General features: G+C 41.6%; 1 protein-coding gene across 1 annotated transcript in view; it reads left to right on the top strand.

Annotated features, from left to right (window-relative positions):
• LOC119574302 (cyclin-dependent kinase 12-like) overlaps positions 1-11,185 on the top strand; it is a 27,986-nt gene extending 16,801 nt beyond the window's left edge. Inside the window, exons 2-11 of the mRNA XM_037921501.1 lie at positions 1-1,186; positions 3,282-3,889; positions 4,374-4,619; positions 4,745-4,911; positions 5,085-5,281; positions 5,400-5,601; positions 5,785-6,056; positions 8,468-8,990; positions 9,705-9,858; positions 9,998-11,185. The exon at positions 1-1,186 is cut by the window's left edge and continues 521 nt beyond it. Of these exons, the coding sequence (XP_037777429.1) occupies positions 1-1,186; positions 3,282-3,889; positions 4,374-4,619; positions 4,745-4,911; positions 5,085-5,281; positions 5,400-5,601; positions 5,785-6,056; positions 8,468-8,990; positions 9,705-9,858; positions 9,998-10,188 (3,746 nt within the window). The 3' untranslated portion in view covers positions 10,189-11,185. The remainder of the gene's footprint in view (positions 1,187-3,281; positions 3,890-4,373; positions 4,620-4,744; positions 4,912-5,084; positions 5,282-5,399; positions 5,602-5,784; positions 6,057-8,467; positions 8,991-9,704; positions 9,859-9,997) is intronic.
• The last annotated feature ends 11,958 nt before the right edge of the window (positions 11,186-23,143 follow it).

Consider the following 23,143-nt stretch of genomic DNA (forward strand, 5'->3'; position numbering starts at 1 on the left):
ACGGTACCAGCTTAAGCCGAAGTCCATCCTACGCTCCCAGATCAACACCTCCAAGACCCCCTCGTGAGCCACTACATAGTGACGGAGAAGTGGGAGCATCTCCTACATCTTCACATCACACGCCCCTAAGCTCCAGACCTCTGGTACCATATCCAGTGGTCATGTCCCCTGACCGTCGTACTTTAGATACTCGTGGGGAGTACTATCGTTCTAGGGATCCTTATCATCATGCACGCACACCATCTGAGTCAGAAAGAGACCATTCACGTATTCGTAAGAAGGAACACAAAAAAGAAAAGAAGAGAAAACATGAAAAGAAACGTAAAAGATCTGAGAGATCTCATAGTCCAGTTTTGCACAAGAAAAAGAAAAAGAAAAGTAAACATAAATCTCGTAGTGGAAGTCCAGAATTTGAAGAGGAAGGTGTAGGTGATGGTAGTGTTAGTTCCGAAGATGACATGTCAGAACCAATTGTAGTTAAATGTGTTCCTAGAGTTGCTCCTAGTCATGACCCTAGATCAGCAGGTGCACCATCTAGGCCAAGGAATCGTGGTGAGGAACCCAGTCCAGTTAGTTCTCATGATGATGAAGTTATACATACTCCACCACAACCTGTTCCAGAAACAAATCATACCCGTAGCAATGAGCTTCGGAGAACACCTCCACATATTGCTCATCATAGATCCAGAGAGCGCACTCCTACTCATAGGTCTCCACACAGATCACCACATACGCCCAGCCCGCCTCGCCACCGTAGTGCTCGTCATGCTACACCGCCTCCACCACCTCAGCCTCCATCTGCAAGCAAGAGTTATGACCGCTCTGGCCGAAGTCATCATGTAAGTCCCCGCAGACCATCAACACCCCCTCTTCCAAGTCAAAGGCGAGGCAATATGACTCCACCACCCAGAAACTCTCCAAGAAGGGCAGCTCCCCATCGAGGCCATACACCACCTCCACCTTACGGCAGGAAGCGTTCCAGGTCTTGCAGTCCAGTTCAGTATGTAGAGACTCCACCTCACACCAGCAGCAGATATTATGGAGTTGCATCAAGCTCTCGCAAAGAGGAAAAGAAGAAAAAGAAAAAGGACAAAGACAGGGAGTATCATTCTCATGGAAGGAGAAGCAGAAGCAGGAGTCGCAGCCCAAGTAGAAGTCGCAGCAGAAGCCGTGGCCAATCACCAAGGTAAATGTGGTTTATTTGAAGCTTTAACTGGGAGTGTTGTGTGTGTGTGTGTGTTGTGCCTGTCTGATTGTTGGTCTGGGTGTTTGTCTGTGTTTGAGTTTGTTAGTGTGTGTTCTGTATAATTTGTGAAATTCTGTTAGTAGTGTCCTTCCTTCCTTTTTTTTTCTTCTTTTTTTTTACTTTTACTTTTACTTTTACTTTTACTTTTGAGTTAGAATCCTTTGCTTGCTTTAAATCTTCTTAACCAACTAACATTATTCTATCTGCTCTTTGCTAATATTGTTTTGTCAAAATTATTTCTTTCTACTTTGGCAAATGTATGTGAAGTGCATGCTAATGTTGAGTGTATAGGCATATGCACTAAAACCTACCTTCTACTAATGTGGTTTTGGGTACTATAACTGTGCTAGATTAACAACTTCTTCACCAGGTGCACAAGTGGCTCTGTATTTGTGCATTCTTGAAAGATGTAACATTTCTTCCTTTCTTTTAAAATTTATCAGTTGAGTAAATTATTGTATTAATAGGCAAAAGAAAATAATTTGTATACACCTCTTTGAATAGATAGAAAATAGCAATGCTTGTAAAATATAAATTTTAATATACAACTGTATTATTAATCCATAGAAAAATATAATGTACTTTTTCACAAGGTTACATTGTAGTTTTTCTTGGTAAGCAACATAGCAGTTGTGTTGTGTAATGGTAACATCTGAATAGTTTTTCATCATTTTAAAAATTCTGTTAGTCATTTCTATCTGTATTTGTTTCTTTTCTGCTGATGCTAATAATATTTTTTTTATTTTATGCCATTTTAATTTGTTATGATTACTTTTTTAACTACTACTACCACTACAACTTCCAGAACTACTACTATACTACTACTACTACTACTACTACTACTACTAATACTGTTACTATTATCTTCTTCATAATACTCTTGACTTCTCATATTGATATTCTCATGATAGTTCTTTTGGTTTTATTTCTAATAGTTTACTTAACATTTTAAAGAAAAGAAAAAAAATCATTTTTTGTCATTCCAATCAGCATTTTTAAAAGGTTCATTAACCCATTGCATCTGGATGACATGTAGTTCATGTCATGGTTGGTTGTAGCTCCAGATGACATGTAATTCCTGTCATGGCTGACTCGGTTGTGGCCCCAGATGACATGTAATTCCTGTCATGGCTGAATTGCTTGTGGCTATGCAGGACGAGTCATTCACATTATGTTACTGTGATGCATGCATTACATTTTATGCCATTCTTTATTAGGTATATACATACCCAGGGGCATTGCCTGAGGGAGAATGAGACATGTAATGCTCTTATTGACTTTTTATTATGTAAGAGGTGATATTTAACACAAATAATTTGCCTCCTGTCCCTGGAAGATGTCATGCACAAAAAAATTATGTTCTCTTGCTGTTGCTCTGAACCTATAAGTAACCTTCACTATAGATTACATGATCATGTCAGATTTTCATATACCAGTGTTACTTTTGAAATGTGACAGGCAAAAGGAAAGTACTGAAGGCATATTAGTTGCAGATTTGTATATAATTGCATACAGTCTCTTATTTTGTAAGAATAAGATATGTGAAAATGAAAGAAAATCCAGTTTTTATCCCAGGGTAAAACCATATGCCATCTTTTAGACTGTGTAGCACACCTACTTTATGGAAATGGACAAATTTACATAATCAAGTTACTACAGAACTGAAACAAATTTGCATCTCTGAATATGCAAAAACGTTAAAGTCAATTTTTGGATAACAAACCAGCAAAGGAATCATATTGCTTTGCCTTGTTAGTATGGTGTGACAAGTGCAAAATACCTTAGTTTGGAAAAGCCCGGGAGTCAAGCCAAGCTGGGTGCACATACTCCCAGAAGGAGTGGTGAAGTACACCCCAGATTCTCTTGGAGGCAATGGGTTAATATTTCACATGCATGTCACATTATTAGCTATTAATTAATATGAATCAACATGAAATTAACAACTAGAAATAAGTTTTTTTTTTTTTTTTTTTTTTTCTTTCTTTCATTCTCCCCCCCCCCCCCAACTTAACCATTGCTGATGACAATTAACTAGGCGAAGGCGTTCAAGAAGTGGAAGTCGGAGTCCTGGACGCAGACGTGGTGACAGGAGCCATAGACGATCATCCCCAGGACGTGGTGGTACACGACACACACCACCACGTCGCACACCACCCCGTGCTGCAGCTGATCGCCTAGCACATGAGAACAACATGAGTTCCACAAGCCTTTTTGCTGAATTAGTCAAGAGTAGGAAAAATAGAGAACGCATTAAGCAGTTAATGACAAAAGAAGGCGAAAAACCAGAGAAAGGAAAAGAAAACGTTGAACCAGAAGGTGGTGGTTCTGCTTCTGGACCAGATACCCCTGGACCCACAGCATCAGCAGCAAGTATTCCTAATGGTGCTGCTAAAAATGACACAAATGCAGCAGTGGACCAGGAAGAAATATCTAATCCATCATCCCATTCAGAACAAGAAAGTGCCAGTAATTCTGTAATTAAAATAGACTTTAAGAAAGTGTCTGTGCCAACAAGCTTGACTAAGCTGCCAATGCCACCAGGAATCAACCTTGAAGACATTGATTCTCCAACTTCTCCAAGCACACCACCAGAGTCCAAGCCTGCAAGACTCAGTATTACTAAGGACCTCCCAATGCCTCCAAGTAAGTCAGAAGAACATTATTTGTCCATTTGATAGTCTTAAACCTACTCTCGTATGATTGTGATCAATGGAGATTCTTACATATATTTCATATATGTGCAGTTTCAAAAAAGGACATTTGATATAAATCATTAGCAACAGGTGATGTGTAGTCATTTTCATGGGAATAATCGCAGACACTAGATGAGGCTCATTACATTATAATTATATATTATTTTTACTGACATGAATTTTTGCGCACTCTTCCACTAGCCAGACAACCACTTAGATGCAGAGCTCCCATTCTCAAAGATTTTACCTATTATTATTGCATTAAATACCAGCCTAACATACCTTGTTTAGTTCAGATATGTGCATACTCATCAAGGAAATATCCTGCTTCCTTTTTAAGATTCATTGCAGTTTAATAAAGCTGAAATTTGAACAAAGAATGACACTTGTATAGCAAAAAGTTGCCGTATCCTGTTATTTTAATACTTTTTCAGTGATAGAAGGAACTGAAGAATTGTCACCAGATGATGATGCAATGAGTACACCACCACTTGCAAGAAGTGGCCCGCCTAAACCTCGTCCTAATTTGGTCAGGCCAAAAATCCTGAATGCAAAACGACAAGACCGTACCTGTCTTGAAGACTGGAGTGAAAGATGTGTTGAAGTCTTTGATATAATAGCCCAGATTGGAGAGGGAACCTATGGGCAAGTGTACAAGGCAAGGGCAAAGGATAAGAAGAGTAAGTATATCCGATTTTCCTCAAAAGTATTATCAATACTCAGACAAATAAACTTTTTATAAGTTATCACTAGTAGAGCTATATTAGTGTCCTTATTGGAATCAAATGTTTTTTTTTTTCACCAGATGATGAAATGGTTGCCTTGAAAAAGGTAAGATTAGAGAACGAGAAAGAAGGTTTCCCTATTACTGCTGTACGAGAAATCAAGATCTTGAAGCAGCTGAATCACAAGAATATTGTAAACTTAAAGGAAATTGTAACAGACAAGCAGGATGCTGTTGACTTCCGACATGTAAGTTGTTCTTTTTGTGCATTTTCTGTTTGTGTCATAAACAGTAATTTATGTATTCTTGTTATTATTTGGGAACTGTTCAACTCAAAAAGTTTAGAGTGCCTGTGTGAAGTTGTAAGGCAGATTTATGATTTTTTGTTATTGTGATTTACTAATTTGATTTATTTTTACAGGACAAGGGTTCATTTTACTTAGTTTTTGAGTACATGGACCATGACTTGATGGGACTGTTGGAATCTGGCATGGTAGAATTCACAGAACAGCACAATGCCTCAATTATGAAGCAGCTTCTGAATGGTCTTAGCTATTGCCACAAGAAGAATTTTCTTCACAGGGACATTAAATGTAGCAATATTCTTATGAACAACAAGTAAGTGCACATTTTGGTTTTAGCATTCATCACATAAACAAAGTAGATTTGCTTCCCTAGTATATATATTTGTTGTAATTTGGAATATTTATATATCATATTTACTTTTTTTTTCCAGAGGTCAAATCAAACTGGGTGATTTTGGTCTTGCAAGATTATTTAGTTCAAACAAAGAACGTCCATACACAAACAAGGTTATCACTTTGTGGTACCGCCCTCCTGAGTTGCTCCTTGGAGAAGAACGTTATGGCCCAGCAATTGATGTGTGGTCCTGTGGATGTATCCTAGGAGAATTATTCCAAAAGAGACCACTCTTTCAGGTTGGCTTTGAGATTAGTCTTACTGTTTTAACTACATTTTTATTTTGAAAGATAGACTTCGTATGATCATATTATATTATGGCAAATTTTTTTCCCTTTATTCATGAAATTAAAATAAGGCACTGAGTTGTGCTTGACATTTATAAGAAATTTTGTAACCTCTTTTTTTTTATATATACCCAGGCTAGCACAGAAGCTATGCAACTAGATGTAATATCACGAGTTTGTGGAACACCATCACCAGCCGATTGGCCTGATATTGTTAAACTTCCTGGATGGGGCACAATGAAGCCTAAAAAAACCTACCGTAGAAGAATAGTGGACGACTTTAGAGACAAGATGCCCACACCAGCCTTGGATCTTTTAGACCAAATGCTGAAGCTAGACCCTTCCAAGAGGATCAGTGCTGAGAATGCCTTGAATGGAGGTTGGCTTAAAAGTGTCGATCCTGAGCTGTAAGTATCTTTTATATTTGATTTTGGTAATTTATGAACATATAGTTTACATGGAAAAGTGAGATTGAAAATTAGATATGCAAAATAAGCAACTTTAAAGCACATCGTAGTCCATGTAATAGGCATCTGCTGATGTGAATGGAGTGAGGGATCCGAGTTGCTTCTTAATGAAATAATTAGTTATTAGACTCTTTGTGATTTTGTCTAATTTTCACTGTTGCCACAAGTTGATGCTGCTCATGATTTTGTCTGATTTTCACTGTTGCCATAAGTTGATGCTGCTCATTAGAACAAACATTAATTTATAAGAAATTTTATGAATATAAATGATTTATGAAGATAAATGATCCAATATGTTCTGCTACCTACTGCAATAAATCTTATAATTATGAAGATGATATTGCACTTCTCTCTCTCTCTCTCTCTCTCTCTCTCTCTCTCTCTCTCTCTCTCTCTCTCTCTCTCTCTCTCTCTCTCTCTCTCTCATTTGGGCTTCCATACATTTGTTGTCATTGTTGTCAGGAAATAGCTGTGAATATGTAAGAAATGAATCAATTATTGGTTAACAATAAATGAGAATGGGCCTCCAAAGTCTGCTTGTGCAATATTAACCCTTTCCCGACGGGTAGTATTCATAGTGGCCCGGGCCTCGCTGCCGGGGGCTTATATCGTCGCCCTAGCATGCGCGACCACTTGTGCCAAATATCAGCATCCCATGCCATTTCTTCGTAATACTACGAAAATATGTTGTATTTTCAGTTTTCATTATTTTCTAGTCTCTACCTGCCATACTTCCTGATAAATCGAGACTGAAGGGTATTTTTGTTATATAGACTCCATAGTTGATCAATATTCAGTCTATAGTCAGAATAAAATAAGCAGTGTGTGGCTTCTTGGAGTTGAAATGTTTTTTTTTTTTTTTTTTTTTTTTTTTTTTTTTTTTTTTTTTTTTTTCATAGTAAAATTGAAAAAGTGTTAAAAACGACTTAATCACACTTCCAGTGGCAGAAAAATAATATTTTGCCATGATTGTAACAAAAAATAACTCATACATGTACCATGCCATGTACATACATGCCCCCGGCACATTGTCCCGCCATGCCATGCCATGTGCGTACATGCCACCTTTCGGGAATGGGTTAATGTGTGGTTAACTGTCCTCAACTTGGTAAATTTGTTTGTCTCTCCATGAAAATATCTTTGATAAGCAGTTTCTGTCTATGACAGCCAAAGTTTTAAGACAGGCCTGTCTTTAAAACTACAGTGCTTATTAATACAAATATGAAGATAATTTTGCATAGGATGTGAGAGAGAAAATTTGGAAGCCCCTTTTGATTTAATGTCAAAGGTTAATTTAGCCATTCCCTATATGTTAACAGATGGTTTCTGTTCATGTCCATAAGGACTGTCTTTAATTTGTCCTTAACCCATTACTGACGGATCACGTGTGCAGGCGTCACAACATACTGCCTGCTCTATGGGGTACGGCTGTACATGCGGTGACGGGCCAGAGTGCGTGGAGCAAGAAGTTCTGCTTCATGTGGTGGACTCCCGCACCCAGTGTTTGGCTGTTGCCTGAAATCACCCAAATTTATGATGCTCAGAGATTTCTGTTACCTGTCGGCATTGGGTTAAGCAGTTTTCCCTGTGTTGAAGATAATTGCAAATTGGAAATAAGAAAAGCTTAGAGACCTCTTTGATTTATAGTCAAATGTTCATTGATCAGTCTCCAGTAGTTTTATTGTTATATTTTATTAAAAACTATAAATCACACTGCCTGCTTTTACAACTGTGCATTGACACTAAACTTAGGGATGCCTCACATCACATTAAGATAAATTAAATGTGTAGTATTACCATTATAATGTAAGTAAGATTTATTGCAATATTTACCTTATGGTGTTACCACAATATATTATCAAGATGGGCCTGTAACAACATAAATATGTTCTAATTAGCAGCATTAACTGTAAGTTGTGGCAACACCACAAATCATAGATGAGGTTGCGAAGAGCAGTCCTAGATTTTTCATGAACACTATACCTGGTTCCTGAGCTACATCTGGCTGCCCAGCTTCCTATTTTGGTTTCATTATGATTACACTCTCCAAGGCTTGGTACACCCTAGGCAGGCTTCAAAATATTTTAAATTTTATCTATATAATAATCAGCAAATTTCCAAAATGCTAGACTATAGATTATCACAGCCCACACAAAAAGCAGAATATGGGCAAAGAATACTTTAGTTCTGGCTCCCCCTAGTTCCCCAGGTAGTAGGCATAAGCCTTACCTGCAGGGAGATAATCACTAATTTAGTCTGGTCCAGGGAGTCAGAAGGCTAATGTTTAACCTTTGCCTAACATAAGAACAGATTTTCTTGGTTATGAATTATTCTTGTAAATTATTTCACAGCATGGAACCACCACCATTACCCAAGTACCAAGATTGCCATGAATTATGGAGCAAGAGAAGAAGACGTCAGTTGAAGGAACAGCAAGAAGCTGCATTAGGTGTTGGACCACCAGGCCTTCCTGGAAAAGGAATGGGCATTGGAGTTGGTCCACCTGGTTATTCTGGGGTTCATAAGGATCAGCGCCCAATGTATAGAGGGGGCCCTGAAGATTGTAACCTTGATGGCAGAAGATATGACTCCAATAGCGGAGAGGGCTACTTAAATAATAGCTTGCCTACCTCTCGTAGTAATTCCCCTGGACCCCCATCATTACATTACCAGAGCCAGGGTTCACATACACCACCTGGAACAGGGGCAGGAGATAGTCTGACTCCACCACAAGCAGGTCACCGTTATAATACTCCTCCAGTGACGCATGATGAGGGTCATCCTCTTTACCGACCACTCTACCACATAGCTCATCTAATAAATACAAGACAAACTGTTGTATTTGGTCAGTTAGCAGCACTAATGAGTGACCAAGTAAGTTGTTTGTACAGTTATTTTTTTCACAAATTACCTTATTATTTTCATATTAAATATTTTTTGTTGAAATAGCTTGAAGCTTGAAGATAAAAAATTATTCTGATAAGACTGGTATTCTATATATACTTCCATTTTCAAGCAGGAACTTAAATTTTACATTCTCATAATTTTTACATACATAGTAGGTAAATATGAGAATTTCTTCAGATTTGGGATGATATATTACCCTAATGAGACTGGAAGGGCATGTATACATACTATGTCCACTTTGATTTTGTTTACACATATATACCTCCACAATTACTGATCTCACCTGTTTATCACATTTTGTAAAGGAAAGTTTTTAATTTTCATATCTAGTAGTATTGTTGGTAATGTTATAATAATTATGATATTTGGTGATGATGATGATAGTATCACATAAAATGGGTATGGTTAGCAAGGCTCATTGGTGACTGAGGACTTGCAATGTCAATTTCATTTACATAGATGGCTCTATAATAGTAAAGTGGATGGTGCATGTACCTTTTTTTCACTTGCAAAAAGTCATAGAAATTTTGCTCTAGGTTTATTTGGCATATATATTACTAGAATTTGATATCCTGTTACAAGCTGTTGTTAGTAGGAATTATCAGAAGTTATTGAAGATGATAAACTATTAATAAATTCAATGTTGCAATGAGTTGCCTTTAACTTGACTTCTTCTTATAGCTGGATTTGGGCATTCGTCGCCTCCTTGAACGTCTAAATGCAGCAGTCCTATTAGCTGCCACAACGAGAGAGAGAAGACTACGAGGAGATAGTAACTCACTTGAAATAAAAGATGTGTCTTTAGAACCAAATGAGCCTATTATCACTCCTGCTGGTGAGTATCTGCTTGTTATAGGGGTTATTGTATGTTTGATCTTTTTGGCAAGCAAAGAATCGAACAGTGGATAAGCTCCTATTCATGTTTTAGCTCAACTTAAGAGGACTTGACTAAAGAGCAGCTTTTATTATTACAGGATTGTTTGGAGGAGATGGAGAAATGGGGCTTTTATCAGAAGGTGTTCGTGAGGCTTTGGTGCAGCTGATGGCACTCTTCAATATTCCTGTCTCTGGCTTGACTCCTGGACCTATGCCCCCACTTAGAGGTCAGACAGGTCCTCACCCTGACCACAGCCACCGATACAATAACTCAGGTCGTGTTACATGACCGTCTTCCCCCAAGTTTTAGGATGTCACTCAAGGCTCAGGTTTGGTAAATATTGAACTGATTAATAGATTGTTTATAGTAAAAATAAAATTTTAAGTTGAAAGTGAAATTTTAAGTTGATTTATGTCCATTACAAGGTATTTCATATGTATAGCTGATGTAAGATTGTTTATAGTAAATATGAAATTTTAAGTTGATTTATGTCCATTACCAAGTATTTCATATGTATAGCAGAAGATGTAAATGGATTAAAGATGGAACACCATAAGAAATAGGGATGTTATTAATTGGTTGGTATATATTTGCTGTGAGGCATTGAAGCTTTACTGCACCCAACCAAATACCCCTTCTCAATTCCTCTTCCCTTCTGCTTAATTGTGTTGTGCCACAACCACCTGAACAGCCATCACTGATACCCAAAGGAGTGATGGAATGTGTAAAGTTTGATAGCAAAAGACCTTGCTTTATGGGCATTCAGGAAACATTGATGTGAAATTACTTATATGAGGATTGAGAAGGTTACAGAAGAATTGTTCCATTCTGAGCAAGGACAGCAGGTTAGTGGTGAGTGACATAACCTCTCCTATGCATTGGTTACAGTCACAGGAGATACTGTCATAACATTCCATAAAGCCTTCAAGTTTCATTTGTGAAAAATGATAATGACCAAATACTTCAACAGTTTATGAGTGAGCTTGAGTGGTGTTGACCTTTAGTGTCTTGTAGGACATCACTGCTGTCCTGGAACAAATGGTCTGATGCCAGGCAATGACACTTGTCAGGCTGTTCAATCTGTGATGTGTATTATAACTGTAAAAATAAATTATGCACCTCCTTTATTCTGCAGTTCCTCAGTTTTAGCTGTTTTGATCCTGAGGTGTGCAGGTTGTTACTGCAAGTTCTGTAGAATTACCGAGATTTTTTTGTCTATAGTCCATGGTGTACCATTGGTTTGTAATGGTAACTTTTGTATAAATAAAATGAATGTAAAATAAAAGTCTTTCAATTAACTTTGTAAAATTCTTCAAAATCAGACTTTGCAAGCCTCTGACATATCTATCACTGACTTGTAAATATCTTGTCTTTATCATTTTGACTATTTCAGAGTATTGTTATATTAAATTTGTAACTGTATCAAAGTGTTCCAAATACAAATACAAGCTTGTTCTAGTGTCTTCTTGTCTTCAGAAGGACGCTGAACTGGTTTGGACTTGGTGTTGTACTTAAAACTTCAATATTTTACTACCTCTAAATTAAAGTACATGAAACATTCCATAGCTGTAAGCTCATAGTTATGTTAACTTTGCATTCCACAAATACATAAATATATGTTGTATGTATGTTTAGTAATCAGTAATACTTAATTGCAGATATCTTTGTTATTTATTGATAAGGGAACATCAAAGTAAAAATGGAAAATTTCTTTAAAATTTGGTTACTTTCTTGCAAATTTGAAGGAACTAGCGGAAAACTTGCAAGTAATGTCAAGCAAATTAGATGAATGATGAATTGGAAATACATGAAGCTATTACAAAGCTCTCAGTAGATTAACAGCTTGCCTCTTGAAAGGAAATGTGTTCAACAGTCTTTTAAGAAAATTTATGAACTTGGAATCACCCCTCATTCTCAGCCCCTCTGATCTCACTCAGTCCGTCATAATGGTTAACCCTTTCCCGACGGGTGGCATCTACGTACATGCCATGGCATGCCTGGACTATCTGCCGGTGGCATGTACGTACATGCCATGAGTTTTGTTACAATTATGGCAAAATAATATTTTTTTGCCACTGAAAATGTGAGTAAGTAGTTTTTAACACTTTTTCTCATTTTTCCTATACTATGCATTTCATAAAGGCTTCTTGATTCTTGTGAAAATACCGATATGTATTTTTTGAGAAAAAAAAATCACGTATTTATAAAAACACTGAACATAAAAGTATATCTATATGGAAGTGTTAATATAAACCTGTTGAAACTAAAGTTTATCTTTAAAATAACTTACAAACCTACAGTTTCAACTCCATGATACCACACACTGCTTATTTTATTCAGACTATAGAGCAAATAATGATCAACTATGGAGTCTATATAACAACAAAAATATCCCACAGTCTTGATTTATTAGGAAATATGGCAAATAGAGACCTTAGAAAATAATAATAATGAAAATACAACATAGGCTCTTAATATTACGGAGAAAAGACAAGGGATGCTGGTATTGGGCATGAGCGGTCGCGCATGCAAGGGTCACGATATGAGCCACCGGCAGTGGGGCCCGGGCCACTATTAATACTACCTGTCGGGAAAGGGTTAAAAAGCAAATAAGTGTGCTAGACATCAAAGGTCATGTAAATACATTATAGGAGCCACCACATTTAGCACAAATGCATGACTGAGCTGAGCATTTTGAACGGTTATGACCAGGTTGGGCACATAGAGGGCATGGCGTGGAGTGACAATGTCTGAATAGGTGGCCAAAACACCATTTCTGACATTGACAGGGAAGAGGTCGATCTGGTCAGACAGGACAGGACACTCCACCAGTATAAACTTCATGGGGAGTTCATGTCTACAGAAACTAATCTTGGCTATATAAGTAAAGGACTTGTGTTAGCCTCTGGGAGGAATAGTGTAGCACAGGACTTCCACTGTATAGTCATAGTCAATGTGGCATTTGAGCAAGTCGTTTTCACAGTCTGACCAGTCCATGTTGTAGACAGGGCAATCAGTTGGAGAAATGGTACAATTATTAAGGGAGGAGTGAAGTTGGGCAGGAATAGGTTTGCTTGAGACTCGGAGGCATTGTTGGAAAAGAATTGATCCCACTTGGCTGGGCCAAAAAGGGTGCTCAAAATGTTTGCAGAGGTGGAAGCAGTAGAAGGATGAGGGCAGGGGGAAGATGGGGTGGTATGATGGTATGAAGATGAATGCAGTAGGAGATGAAGTGAAGGATGTTGAAAGGGTGTATTCTGAAGGTTGAGTAATGACCTGGGTGGATGATTAGGAATGGATAGAGTTGACGGCAAACATCGAGGATGGGGTATTAGTATCAGTGGTCAGAGCCATGGTCAAAGGAGAGGCAGGGATTGGGAAACCAATGGAATCAAATTTAGATTGGCTAGTTGAAGAGTCAAGCCTTAATGCCCCAATAAGGATAAAAAATCTTTATTATTGACCATGGTGAAATAATGGGGAGAAGAAACGGTCACTGGGTGATTAACCGTTCATCCTTTCAGTATGGCTCTCAGTGTAGGGGTGATCCCCTACATTGAGCTCCAGTCTCAAACAAGGTATAACGGGGGATTGGGGGAAAAACGAAGTCATCAATAAGGGGCAAACCAGTGACCCTGTTTAACCATTGGCACTAGGAAGGTATGTATGCACTTCCCACAATGGCTTTTTCTTTTTTTATTTACACACATGGCTTCAGAAGAACCAAGAAATCAAATTACCCGATCTTGCCCATTTACCCTATTCCTTGATAAAAAAAAAATTATTATAATAATATGCCGCATCAACATCTAAGGTGGCGTATTCAAAATATAGAGACAAGATGGGGCTTGGGACGAAGCCATATTTATGGATTTCCAGAATGTTCAGTGGTCAAAACAAACAAATTTGCCAGACGTCAGAGGTCATCAGTATTATGACAAAGTATTGTAGCAAAAAGGGTAAAAATGAGTTAACGATTAGGATAATGGTTAATGGCTAGGAGAAACAAATGTGCTAGAAAGGATGGAAATGAGATTAGGATAAACTGTTAGATGTCAAAGGTTGTAGAATGCTGTAGGATAGAATGGTAGTGAAAAGGGTATAGAGGGGAAGCAAATGGAATATGGTGGGGATTTGTGAAAGGGGATGCGGTTATAGGGCGATCAGATCAAATGGAGAATATGTGTCAGAGGAAGGGAGAGTAACACTGTATGAGGAAAATTGCGAAAGAGAAATTATGAAAACTAAGTTGGTACGGGTAGGAATAATAGTTATAGATGTAGGAGAAGAATCCAGAGAATGAAATAAGGGAACGGGGGAGGGTGGTGAAGTATCGGGAAAAATGTCAGGAAGAGAGCCATCCGGAGAAGGACATTGTTGTGACATAAGGGAGTCACGTGATCATTCAGGTGGGAATGGTGATGTATATGGTGGAGAGGATAGAGTGTTTTTTGGGGAGAGTGGGAGGAAGAGAGGTAGGGGGAACTTAATGAGGCGAGGATGGATATCGGAGTAAATTGGAATAGAGGGTGGATGAAGGAGTGGAGCATTCTCTTGGGTCATGTTTAGGAAGGTTTCGATGTCTTCAAGCGTTACTGGAGGGGAGGTGGGTGGGGAGGTCCGAGAAACAAAGATTTTCTTTTGTGGAGAAGAGGGAATAGATGTCCGAAGAACAGAGGGAGAGGTGTGGTAGAAGATGGGGTGGAATGTTTAGATTGTTTAGTGAGACGGGTAGAGTGAGAAGGGGGGGGGGGGTAGGGAAATGGTGGAGATTGGAGTATCTGGATTTAGACTGGGGGAGAGAGGGAGTAGAGACAGGATGGTTCGGGGTTGAGGGAAAAGATGGAAAAGACTTCTTGAGATGGGAAGGGAGCAGTTTTGGAATAGGTAGAAAGAGAAAAACCTCATTGGCGTGCTTCTTGTCTGGCCTCATGTAGAATGAGGCCTAGTTCGAATTTAAGAACGCTACCTCAGATTCGAGCTTGTAGGCAGGGCAGCTTCTAGAAAATACATTATGAGAGCCACCACAATTGGTACATGTGCGTGGCTGAGCAGAGGCGTGAACAATCGAAACGACTACAAAAGGAAACTTCGTCTACCTGTTTTTGAAGACATTGTTGAAAAAAAAAGGAACTTGTCAGAGTACGAGGCTGTAGGAAGGGCAATTCCTAGAAAATATATTATGAGAGCCACCACAATTGGTACATCTGCGTGACTGAGCAGAGGCGTGAACAATCGAAATGACTGCAAAAGAAAACTTCGTCTACTTGTTTTTGAAGACATTGTTGGAAAAGAAGGGTATTGCCAGAGTACGGGGCTGTAGGGGGGAATCGCAAAGAATCGATTCCACTTGCCTGGACCAAACAGGGCACTCAAAAGGTTCGCAGAGATGGAAGCAGTAGAAGGACGAGGGCGGAAGGAAGAAGTTTGAGTAATGACCTGGACGGATGCTTCGGAATAGGTAGAGTCGACAGGAAACATCGAGGAAGGGGTATTAGTATCAGTGGTCGGAGCCGTGGTCAAAGGAGAGGCAGGGGTCTGGAAAGCAATGAAATCAAATTTAGATGGGCTAGTTGATGAAGGGATAAGCCATAATGCCCCTAATAAGGGTAAAAAATGTTTACCATTGGCTATGACGAGCCTGAAATAAATGGTGAGAAGAAATTATCTACCCCTAGGGTCCCCATGAGGGGTAAGAGCTAGGCGATTAAAGGAATGCTGTGTCCATGGTTCCCGGAGGCCGTTCATGACTGACACAGCCAACTTTTCATCCGTTCAGCGCAGCTCTCACACCTTAGGAAGTGGATAGAAGGGGATGAATAGAAGGAAAAGAAAAGACCATACTAAGTTAGTTGAGGCGAGGCCAAAATAAATGTACTAGAGATCTAAAGTCATGTAGCACTAAAGGAAGGTATAGTAAAGGGTAGAGAACGGCGGTTGAGTTAGTAGTTAGTTTCTATACATCAACTATCTAAAGTAACATTGGAAAGGTTAAAGATGGGTAAAGGAGTTGATGAGTCAATGGGTTAAGGCAGGATTAGGTATGGGGGATTGGATCAAGTGAAGGATATGTATCTGAGGAAGGAGAACAGGTTGTCAAAGCAGAAAGTGTGGGATTCCGTAAGGATGTCTGGCAGGTTGGTAGGTCGGTGAAGGGAAGATAGGTGGGGGAAGCAGAGGTACAGGCTGCAGCGAAGCGTGAACAAAACAACAGAAAGTGTGGAACTGAAAGATGAACATTACATAAGGAACATAGGGGCGGATCAGAGTGCGATATCAGAAAGGAGTGTGTTACACGGGTGTGGCCAATACGTAAGCGGGCGAGAGTCGTCTCCCAACGTCTGTCCCGATGAAATGGAGGGGCATAAGAGGAGACTGATAGTTTTATAGTAAGTAACTTATTAGTGCGAAGACTTGACTAGAAAGGTTGTCATCGGGTATAGAAGAAGGTCTTAAAGTGAGGGTAATACTTCGTGGCTGGAATACATGAGAAACGTGATTGGTGTGGTGTGGACATAACGGCTGAATGTGTAGAGTATCTGCCTGTTCATTGCCGGGGGTTCCGACATGGCTGGGCACCCAGCAAAATCTGATAGATTTGTGGCGTATGGACAGGTAGAACAACCAGTTCTGAATGTTACATATAAGGGGATTGGTCAAATGCATAGACTTTAAGAGGGTTAATGAGTTAGGGAGTCAGTAAAAACAGTAAAAGTGGAAGAAGAAAGTGAGTATGTGTGTTTTAAGGCAAAAAGTAGTGCGTACAGTTCTGTAGTAAGGATACTGGATTCAGGAGGGAAAGGGTATTTGAAAGTGTGAGTTGGGAAGGTTACTGCGAAACCAGCACCGGAGGTGGATTTGGAGCCATCAGTGTAAACATGAATACTGGAGGAATGAATGGAGACATGGTCAAGGAAATGGGTGAGACAGACGGAAGGGGGGATATCTGATTTTGGTGGGTCAGGCAAAACAGAGGAGCAAATACAGGGGTAAGGTATAAGCCATGGAGGAACGGAATGGACAGAAAACGGAAGAGGTCGGAGATGGGGAAAGGGGGAATGGGAGAGGAGGGTATCCAGCAGGGATCATGGGATAGTTAGTATGGTGGAATCGAGCATAGCATCGGAGAGAGAGAAGGGTACGACGTCGAGAGAGATGGCATGTCTGACTCAGTGTACAGGCTCTCAATTGGAGAGGAGCGGAAGGCGCCTAGGGCTAAGCGAAGACCGCAGTGGTGGACTGTTATCAAGATAAGCAAGGAGGGAGGTTGAGACAGGGGAGTATGGCATCCATAGTCGAGAATGGAGTGGATCAAGATAACATGAAGATAGAGTTTTACGATCTGAACCCCTGGATATATAGGGAAGAGTTTGTAAGATTCGGGGATGACGGCGAGCTTTTTCTTTAATGTAAAAGATATGGTCTCGCCAGAATAATTTGGAGTCAAAAATAACGCCAAGGATTTTGCCAGAGGAACGTTATTGGAGTGGAGCCCTATATAAGAAGAGTAGAGATTGGGGACCTACACGTGCACGTGCGCGAGAGAAAAGGATGGAGAAAGATTTGGAGGTAGGAAAGCGAAAGCCATGGTTATTGGTCCAGGAAGATACTGATGATATTGCAGCCCGAAGAATTGGCAGAGATTTGGCATGCATGTGCCAGAGGCGGAGATTGTTAAATCATCAACATCTAGTGATGATCGGGCTCCTGGTGGTAAAACTGAGACAGTCATTTACGATAAGGAATAAAGGGGTTCTGAGCATATTACCTTCACACTGAAGAAAGGATGATGATTTGGAAGGGCAATTTTGACCTAGAAAGTGTATTTGGAGAGGAAAGATTTTATAAAGACACCCATGTTTCTGCATATGCCTAAGAAGGACAATTGTTGGAGAATATGGTACCGCCATGTGGTATCTTATGCTTTTCCTAGGTCAAAGAATATGGCTAATACGGATTCATGGCGTGCAAATACAGATGTAATATCTCTCGAAATGAACAAGGGGGTCAGCTGTACTTCGGGCACGGCAGAAACCAAACTGGGAAGGAGAGAGAAGATTGTGAGATTCAAGATACCACATGAATCATATAAGCTTCTCGCCATAAGAAAGAAAATTTCCTGACGTCCACACAAACAAAATTTCCTGACGTCTATCCTTCCACATGGAAGGATAGAGACGCAGATGGAAGGTGTCGGAGCATACGGTAGTGAATACTGCCAAGGCCTTCATGAGTGTTGCGGCACGACTGTAAGAGAGCATTGAGTTCAGAGGGAAAAAAAGAGAAGCATTATAGGACTCAGCAGAGGATAGGGTGCAGATGAGGGGGGTGCATTCCTTAATGGTCTTAATGGAAGAGAAGTGTGGAGAAAGGTGAGAAGCACTACTGACCTGGCTGAAATAGTAACCTAGTTCATTAGCGACTTGGTGACGATCAGAGATGATGGTTAATGGTTAAAAGCAAGATAAATGTGCTAGACATCTAAGGTCATGTAGCACTATAGTTAATGTTAGGGAAGGGTGATTGAGTTAGTGATTAGTTGTCTAAGCTGGGCAAAGGAATTGGTGAGTGAAAGGGTTAGGGTCTGGTATGGTAAGGAGTTAGATTAGATGAAGAATATGTATGCGTTTGAGGAAAGAGAATAGGTTGTTGAAGCAAAAAGTGTGGGATTCTGTAAGGATGTCTGATAGGTTGGGAGGTCGGTGAAGGGGGGATAGGTGGGGGGAAAGCAGAGGTATGAGTTGTTTCAAAACGTGGGCACGGCAGTAGGATGTGTGGGATTGGAGTGTCTGGTGGTGTGTATTGACTTTATGAGAGTTAATGAGTTACATAAGGGATTCACGTGCGTAAGGAGGGAGTGGAAGGGATAGAGGGGATGGTGGGAGGGTTAATGTGGGCGGGGTTGGGGTCGGGGGGGATGGGCTGTGTTGGGAGGGGGTAGGAGGATAGGGTGTAGGGGGGATATCGTTAGGAGGAGGATGGATATCAGCAGTTACTTGGAGTGTGGAAGGAGCAGGAGTTGTAAGATTTGGAGGTTGAGTGTCAGTTTTCATTAGGTAATCTTGAATATTTTCAATGGTTTCTTCTTCTGAGTTGGTTTGGGAGTTTTGGGGGATAAAGGATTTCTTGTGAGGGGGGGAAGAGAGGACTGGTGTCTCAAGCAAAGGAGTAAAGGAAGGTGGAGGTGATTGTGTGGTAGGGGAAGAGGGGGTGGAACGTTTGTTCTGTCTGTTACGGGTAGTGCGAGGAGGGAGAGGGGAAGGTGTTGGGATTGTAGAGGTGATTGAAGTATCTGTAGTAGAGATTGGAGTGTCTGGATTTAGGATGGCAAAAGAGTTTGACTGGGGAAGGTAGGAGGTAGAAGAGGGGGGGTTAGATGTAGGGGGGTGGGTTTAGGAGAATTGGTAGAATGAGCAGTATTACTGGAGTAAGGAGTAAGGGAGAGACCACGTCGACGTGCTTCTTGTCTGGCTTCACGTAGTGTGAGTCCAAGTTTGAATCTGAGAGTTGCTACCTCAGACTCAAATTTATAGGTGGGACAACCCCTATAAAATACATTATGGGGGCCGCCACAGTTGGCACATGTGCGTGATTGTGCAGGGCAGTTAGATCGGGTATGGCCAGGTTGGGCACATAGTGGGCATCTGGCTGTGGAACGGCAATGTTTGGCTGGGTGTCCTAGACGCCAACAATTTTGGCACTGACGTGGAGGGGGTTGGTATGGACGAACAGGGAGGGATTCTCCTCCTATGTAGACGTTAAAGGGAAGGTCATGCCTACGGAAGGTAATTTTGGCTATGTTAGTGGGTTTCTTTCGATGACCTCTGGGGGGAATGGAGTAGCATTGTACTGATGTTGCATCATAGTCTGTGAGACAGGCAAGTAGATCTTCTCCACAATCTGACCAATCTTTGTCATAGATTGGGCAATTTGCTGGGGAGATTGAAACAGTTCCGGTGCAAGTATTGAGAGTTGGATGGGGTTCTGCAAGGATGGGGTTACCATATATGTCTGTTAGTTTTGTTAATGCTATAGCTTGGTTTTCGGATGTTACTGTGACAAGACGGGAGCGGTCGGGTCGGCTACGGAAAGAGACTTTACCTACTTGTTTTTGGAGACATTGTTGGAAGAGAAGGGTGTTGTCAGAGTAGGGAGCTGTGGGAGGGATCAAGAAAAATCGGTCCCATTTGGCTATGCTGAAGAGGGTATTCAAAATTGTTGTAGAGATAGGGGTAGTCGAAGGGCGGGGGCGTGACGAAGATGGAGTAGTGTTAAGGGAGGTAGTGTTATGGGGAGGTGGGCAATAAGGCTGTAAGGTATTAATAAGGGAGGATGGGGTGGTTGATGTTGGAGGTTGTGGGGGTAGAGGTGTTGAAGTTGAGCTTGCTGGGAGAGTGGAAATGTTCCTTAAGGATTGGTTGTTGGCTACTGTACTAGTAGGTATTGATGAGGGGGTAGTTATTGCAGTGTTCGGAGCCGTGGTCAAAGGAGAGCCTGGGGTCAGGGAATCAGGTGGGTTTACATCGTTGGGGCTATTTGATAAAGGGGCAAGCCTCATTGCCCCTAATAGTGGGGAAAAGTTTTCATTACTGGCCATGGTAGGCCTGGATTATGTTGGGGATAAAAACAGTCCACCCCTCAGGGTCCCCTTGAGGGGTAAGGGCTAGATAACTAAATCAGGGGAATACCGTGCCCATGGCTCCCTCAGGCCGTTCAGGACTGGCACAAAGTCAGCCTTTCATCCTTTCAGCACGGCTCTCACACCTTAGGAGGTGGATAGCAGAAGGGTTTGGTGAAGGGACAGAAACGAAAAGTGGGAAGGAAAATAAAGACCATGCAAAATTAGTTGAGTCGAGGGCTGAGTCCCAAGGTTGGGGAGTTCCCCATCATTGGGTCCCAGTCTCCGCCTCCTAAGCCCCCCCACGACAACAACGGGCAAGGGATTGGGGGGGATTTTAAGGGGAAGGAACTAGGAGGAAGGGCATAGTTCTGACAAGGATTCACGTGTGTATCCAGGAGGGAGTGGAAGGGATAGAGGGGATGGAGGGAGGATTAATGCAGGTGGAGCTGGAGCTAAGGGGGTGGACTGTGTTAGGAGGGAGTAGGAGGTAGGGGCGTAGGGGGAATATGAGTAGGAGGGTGGATATCGGCAGTCACTTTGAGTGTGGAGGGAGCAGGAGTTGTGGAATTTGAGGGTGGGTGAGGGGTTTCGAGCAGATAATTTTGAATATCTTCAAGAGATTCTGTAATGGAGTTTGTTGGGGAGTTTTGTGAGACAAGGGTTTTCGTATGAGGAAGGGAAGAGGAGACTGGTGTCTGAGGAGTAGAGGCAAAGGTAGGTGGAGGTGAGTATGTGGTAGGCTTGCTTGAGATTTGCGAAGTTCTGGCTTCGCCCGGGCCTTTCACTTATGGCCCGGCATATGTGGTAGGAGAAGGGGTGGAACGTTTAGTTTAGTTAGGGAGAAGGGAAGGGTGTTGAGGTTGCAGTAGAGGTTGGAGTATCTGGATTTAGAATGGCAAAAGAATTTGACTAGGGGAGGTAAGAGGTAGAAGTGGGGAAGTAAGATATAGGAGGGATAGGTATAGGGGAGGGTGTAGGAACGTCTTAGGAGGAAGGGGGAGGAGCAGAGCGAGCGACATTACTGGAGTAGGGAGTAAGAGAAAAAAAAAACTCGTCGACGTGCTTCCTGTCTGGCTTCACGTAGAGTGAAACCAAGTCTGTATATGAGAGTTGCTACCTCAGACTCAAACTTGTAGGTGGGGCAGCCCCTATAAAATGCATTATGGGGGCCGCCACAGTTGGCACATGTGCGTGACTGCGCAGAGAAGTTTGATCGGTTAGGACCAAGTTGGGCACATGGAGGGCATCGGACTGTGGAACTGCAGCGTTTAGCAACAATTAAGACACTGACGGGGACGAGGTTGATATGGTCGGACAGGGAGGGTCATGTCTACGGAAAGTAATTTTGGCAGTGTTGGTGGGGTTGATACGATGATCTCTAGGAGGAATGGAGTAGCAATAGCACTGTCCGTGAGGCAGGCGAGTAAGTCGTCTCCACAATCTGACCATTTATTTTTAGAGACAGGGCAGTTTGCTGGGGAGACAGAGACGGTTCCGATGCAAGTATTGAGAGTTCGATGAGGTTCTGCAGGTATGGGGTTACCGGAGAGATCAGTTACAGTTGATAATGCTTTAGCTTGGTTTTCAGATGTAACTGCGACGAGCCATGCTGGAAGAGAAGAGTGTTGTCAGAGTAGGGAGCTGTGAGAGGGATGACGAAAAATCGGTCCCATTTGGCTGGGTTAAATAGAGTATTTAAAATATTTGTAGAGATGGGGGTAGAAGAAGGACGGGGACGTGTGGAAGGGGGGGGTAGTGTTAAGGGAGGTAGTATTATGGAGAGGTGGACAATAAGGCTGTAAAGTAGTAATAAGTGAGGATGGGGTGCTTGATGAAGAAGGTTGTGGGGGTAGAAGTGATAAAATTGAGCATGTTGGGAGAGTAGGAATGTCTCCTGGAGATTGAGCGCAGACTTGGGTGGAGAACGTACTAGTAGGCATTGAGGAGGGGGGTAGTAGTTGCAGCGTTCGGAGCCGTCGTCAAAGGAGAGACTGGGGTCGGGGAATCGGGAGTTTTGATTGGTTGGGCTATTTGATGTACCCTAATAAGGGTATATCATCTTCATTATTAGCCATGGTAAGCCTGGAGTATGTTGGAGAGAGAAACAGTCCACCCCTCAGGGCACCCTTGAAGGGTAAGGGGAATACCGTGCCCATGGCTCCCTCAGGCCGTTCAGGACTGGCATAAAGTCAGCCTTTCATCCTTTCATTCTTTCAGCACGGCTCTCACACCTTAGAAAGTGGATAGTAGAAGGGGTTGGGGAGGGGACGGAAACGAAAAAGCAGGAGGGAAAAAAAAACATACAAAATTAGTTGAGTCGAGGGCCGAGTCCCAAGGCAGGGGAGATCCCCAGCATTGGGTCCGTCCCCGCCTCCTAAGCCCCTAACGACAAGCCCCTAACGACAACAACGGAATTGGGGGGAAACGTCTTTATTATTGGCCATGGTAAGTCAAGAGTATGTTGAGGAGAGAAACAGTCCACCCCTCAGGGTCACCTTGAGGGTGGACAACCAAGACGGGAATACCGTCCCCATGGCTTCCTCAGGCTGTTCAGGAATGGCACAAAGTCAGCCTTTCATCCTTTCAGCACGGCTCTCACATAGAAGGTAGTGAGGGTTGGAG

This window comes from Penaeus monodon, chromosome 6, assembly GCF_015228065.2.
Source record: "Penaeus monodon isolate SGIC_2016 chromosome 6, NSTDA_Pmon_1, whole genome shotgun sequence".
Taxonomy (NCBI): Eukaryota; Metazoa; Arthropoda; class Malacostraca; order Decapoda; family Penaeidae; genus Penaeus; species Penaeus monodon.